At 45.0% G+C, this 5078-nt stretch overlaps 1 protein-coding gene across 1 annotated transcript in view; it reads right to left on the bottom strand.

Annotated features, from left to right (window-relative positions):
* Window positions 1-41: 41 nt before the first annotated feature.
* The window catches only part of DPP7 (dipeptidyl-peptidase 7), an 18642-nt gene continuing 13605 nt past the window's right edge, over window positions 42-5078 (bottom strand). The window contains exons 9-13 of the mRNA XM_015426498.1: window positions 3040-3158; window positions 2467-2623; window positions 1519-1583; window positions 1323-1393; window positions 42-792 (exon numbers count right to left, since the gene is read on the bottom strand). Of these exons, the coding sequence (XP_015281984.1) occupies window positions 687-792; window positions 1323-1393; window positions 1519-1583; window positions 2467-2623; window positions 3040-3158 (518 nt within the window). The 3' untranslated portion in view covers window positions 42-686. The remainder of the gene's footprint in view (window positions 793-1322; window positions 1394-1518; window positions 1584-2466; window positions 2624-3039; window positions 3159-5078) is intronic.

Below are 5078 nucleotides of genomic sequence, written 5' to 3' on the forward strand. Positions count from 1 at the left end.
TTCCACTTTAATAAACTCGTAATTTATTTTGAGAAGCTGTGTCTGCTGTATGATTTACTATGTGTAGGTTGTGCTCAAGAAGGGCATGTCAAGAGGGGCTTTGCTTGCATTTGGGGGCTTGCCCCTCAACACTGGAATTGTATTTCCCCAAAGGCTTATCAAAGCCTGGAAGCAGATCCTTTTATTCCAACAAACTTTTGGCAACCCCAAGACAGGGGTAGAAGAACGGGCGTTACTATTTCCCTCCCTGAGCTTCTCTGTAAGATTAGTTTAATCATAATTAATTTCAACAAGGTATGTGCAAGACTGGTTAAACTGGTCTCTGCACATTACACTACTGCAAAGTACTGACGAGAGAGGCTGAATCCCTCAGCTGGTCATTAAAAGCCAGCAATTGCGGTAGCCCTGATTCCTCCCCCTCCCCCAACCAAATAGACATGAAAGACAGACTGGCTACAAGAAAGTCTGTGTTATCTTCTCCAATGTCCAGGAAATGCACACAAAGGAAAACTGAGTGCCTGAGGAATCTGGACAGTTTTATTCTTGCTGACACAAGCATGAAGTGTCACTGCCTCAGAAGGATACGTCATGAATGCTCATTTCCTTAGCAAAGGACTTTTTAAAATGGCTTTAGCCTCAGAACATTGCCTTGATTACTCCAGATAAAAAGTGGTTGGCTGGTTCTTTCAAGAACCAAGGCCTTCCCTTGCCAGTCTCAGCCAGTCATGGATGATGCTTGCTTCCTGACGACGAGCCTCCCTGGCAGATGGCGGGTCAGCTGGGTTTGACGCCCTGTGGGGAACAGCAAACCACATTAATGCTTTTGGCTAAGAAAATGGTTCTATTCAGGGAACCACAGGTTTTAGGGTTTGAATCCTACTGATCTGGAATGTTTGTTCTGGAAGAATTTAGATTGAAAATCCAGCATTTTAAATATTGAAGAGCTTGCAATTGCTAGGAAAAACAATAGCAAGAGACACAAGACCTCCTTCAACTGCCCATTACAAAAAACAAAACAAAACCCTGCAAGTATGAGGGCCAACTAAGGTACTGGGATGAACATTGCTAATAATCTTGTATCTCAGGAGGAAGAGGGTAATGGAAGTGGTGTCTAGAATTCCTGCACTAAAATTCCAGATTTTGTCTAGTGGCATAAAATAAAGGATTGAAAATGGAAACACACATTTAAATGGGGATTTAAAACTCCTACTTGCTGGATTCATCAATTCTTTCAGTCATTGGTATAAATTCAATGGTAGTTATGCAAAATAACAAACCACTCAAGAAACCCTTACAATCTTGCCTATTTGTACAACACTTACCGGAGGTCCAGGTGATGGGCACCTCCCTTAACGGTTATGGCGATCAGCGAGGCACTCAGGTTCTTTCCAATCTGAAATGATATCTGGAAGTCAGACAGTTTGGAGCCTGTCTACCAACTCATGAGAGAAGACTTCAATGAAAAGTGTTTGGTGGGCAGGCAATGGAAAGGGGAAAGTCTCCTCTTGAGATACTTACACCACCACCTGCCCAGGGATCCAAGTCTCCATTTGAAAAGATGATGTTGCTTGCAGCAGCCAGATCTAGGGAAGTTGGAGAAGACATTAGAGAAAATGGCTACATGGGTCCTGAGAGGATCCATTTTGTTGCATGAGAGAGAGAAATCAGGATACTACCTTTCCCTTTGAGTTTCCCCACTCTGCTTTACTGAAAGGACTTCAGCAATTATAAGGTTCCAAAGAAGCTACCAACATTTGGCAAGCCCTTTGGCTAGATGGACAGTTATTCTGTAGCTATACTCTGGCAAGAGTGCACTGTGGCTGTGATTTAGTGCAATGAGGATTTTGGTGGGAAAGAGAAGTTGGGCTACACATTATCCTTGCTGCTCTAGGTTTCTAGGAATTTGTGCAAGTGTGCATCATACGGGCAAAAGAACAGGCATTTCTTTGATATGGGGACTACAGTAGACCTCGCCATTCACAGAGGATCTGTTCTCAGGATCACACTGAATGGCAAAATCAGTGAATACCAGGAGGCAGTCCCAATAGCAAAAGAAACAGATTTCCTGCAAATGTAATAATGACGATGATACATTGTGTGGAAATAAAGGCTATAAAGCTCATCACATGATTGGACTGAAGTTGTTATTAATAAAACTGTGGCTTGCAAATATGTGAATGGCAAGCGTCTACTGTAATTGTTTTCCCCCCAGCAGGCATGGTGTGCACCTAGAGATTAGTCAGCAATAATTCAAAGAAGAGGCTGGAGAATTGCAGGCCAGAGTGCCCCTGCCCTGCACAGGGAATTGTTTACAAGTCCCTTGACTGCAGCTCGTTACCCATCTCCCCTTTGCCTCTGGGTTAGCAAATGGTCCCACTCAGGAGGGCAGGTTTGTCCCAGAGACTAGCAGTTGCTGATCCATATTGCGACAAGCCATCTTCCCTGCCCGAAGAAAGACCTGCTCACCACTGCCCCAAAAATGGGTCTGTAACCACAATGGTCGGGGATGCACGCTCCACTTGCTGAAGCAGTACTGTTCTCTGGCAGCATCAGTGAAGGGAATCTCTGGGAACATATCAGTCGCATTGTTGCTGTTAAATGTCAAGTTGATCTCTGTGCAGGCCTAGGAAAAAGAGCAGTGCATAAGCAACCGTGTGTGTGGGGGGTTACTGCAGGTTTTCCATCCTACAATTGTAAAAATTGTATGCAGGCAACAGTATTTGGCAAGATCCCGTGTGTGTGTGTGTGTGTGTGTGTGTGTAAGAGAGAGAGAGAGAGAGAATGGTTTGTTGCCCAGCATAGCTTTTGAATCCCCCCAGGACTTACAGAAGCTTTCAGGAAAAGCTAGTTAGATGCAAACGTCTAAACTTGAATCATTTAGACTGGCACCAGAATTGGACTCAGCTTGAGTTACAAGCCAGTGATTTTGGTGGCAGTTGCCCCAGATAAAATGTTAAGATCACAATCGCTTTGTTTTCTTATAATCAAAGAAGGAGGGGGCGCTGCCCTAAGGAAATTTCACTCATTCCCCAAACGCACCTGATAGTCCCAGGCTTGGGCGTCTGAGCCCGTGCCGCAGCCAGTTGGATCAGCACATTTCTGGTACAGCTTATATATGTCAAAACATGGCACCTGCCCGGTTGAGTTGTAGAATACGCCTGTAGAATAAAAGGATGGTGGTCAGGTTGATGGGTTGGGGTTAAACAAAAGACTGATATGAGGGTCAAACTAACAAAATAAGTTATAAAAATACAAATATTTACTAGGGTGTATACACATTAGTAAAAGATAAAACAGGTTAAAAGAAATGATCCAAATATCAGACTCTTAAAACTTTTTGCACACAGAGCTGATAGTTTTACATATACAATTGATGGGTATATCTTATGACCAGTAGACCATGCACGTTTCGGCCCCTTAGGGCCTTCCTCAGTGGTCAATATTACTATTGTAAAACAACACACATCCAGAAATAAATATATGAAAAAAACTTTCTTTAGAGCCAGGTATTGCTTTCTCATGTGATGTGCAATTGCTAAAAGTTTACACATTAGACCATGGATAATCTCTCATGGTAACGGCACACGCTCTCCAGATTGTTCTGGTAACAGATATCCCATGTGTCTGAATGTGTGTCTCTTCCATCAAAGGTAGTAATGCTTTGATCTGAAAAAGAGTATTTAGAAAACAGGAGAATAGAAATCCGGAAACCTCTTTATCAACGTGACTTTATTTTAATATATTCACACAACTTCTACTCTACATTTTCTCCATTGAGTCCAGTCTTCCTTTTGGGGAACCTTTTGGACCATTTGCGTGGACTCTATACTGTTTGAGATGTTTGCTGTTTATTTAGATTGAAGAGCTTTGCTCTCATACATAATTGGGTCATCCCACGGATGTTTTTTCTTATTCTAGTTTCCTGTGGGACTTTTTCTCTATATAAGGGAAAGATTGGACTTACTAGAGAGGCTTACAAAACTATTAGCAGCAGCTGTCATTTTGGGGGGGGGGGACGCGGGGGGACGCCATCCCCCCGGGTGAGGTGCGGGAGGGCGGGGCCTGGAGCTCCCTGCTGGTGCCCACTGGAGGTCGCCGCCGGCTGTGGGGAGGACACACTTCCGATGATGTCAGGGTGTGTGGCATATGCTAATGAGTTATGCTAATGAGTCCCCCTAGCTCTTTTTCTACGAAATGACCCCTGATTAGCAGTATGAGGAACGTGGGAAATGGTTTTTCTCCAGCTCTCCTAGTGCTAGAACTTGAGATCACATCCAGTGAAACCTGCACTGAACAAGGAAACAGTCTACTTCTGAACCAAAGGATGTGACTCTCACCACATGCCCTGCTTATCGGCTTCCCAAAGGCATCTGGGGGAGAGATACTGGACTGGATGAAACTTTGGATCTGATCAGCACAGTCACTCTACATGCAACCTTGATGCAGATACTAGAGAAGCAACAGAAAATAGTATTCCCACTGCCTTCCCTGCTTCTTGCTTCCCAGTATTACAACCCAAGTCACCTCCTTCACCTTGGACGATGCTTGGCAATTTGAAAAGCAGCAGGCAAGCCTGGACTTGCACCTGGCCACTTCAGGCATGACCGCAGAAGAAAAATAGACAGTGCACCTTTTGTGCTCATGAAGGGACCTGAGTGGAGGGAGGGAGGGAGAGGACAGCGCTCCCTGGGAAATGACGCATCAGCTGACCTGCTCTCATAGTAGCCCAGGAAGAAAACATTGCAGGCAAAACACAAGCCCAGCCAGAGCACCACTAACCGGACAGCCAGTCCCACCATCTGCACTCAGAGAAGCCGTCGGTGTGAATTTCCAAGTCTTGGAGTTGTACCCCTAGATTGTAAAGAGAGCCTCTGTGTAAGAGGACGGTCCAAAGCCTTTGGGAGAGAAGGAACCATTCCTTGCACATCGTGACTTCTGGAACGATGCCTCACAGCAATCAAGTCTGGGCTGAGGGCCAGTGTCTTTATTCAGACACCTACCTGGCCAAGCTACTAGAGGGAATGGGGAACCTGCGCTCACAGAACGCCTTGTGTGACGTCACGCTGGAGGCGGAGGGA

Source organism: Gekko japonicus, unplaced genomic scaffold, assembly GCF_001447785.1.
Source record: "Gekko japonicus isolate JY-2015 unplaced genomic scaffold, Gekko_japonicus_V1.1 scaffold1195, whole genome shotgun sequence".
Lineage (NCBI taxonomy): Eukaryota > Metazoa > Chordata > Lepidosauria > Squamata > Gekkonidae > Gekko > Gekko japonicus.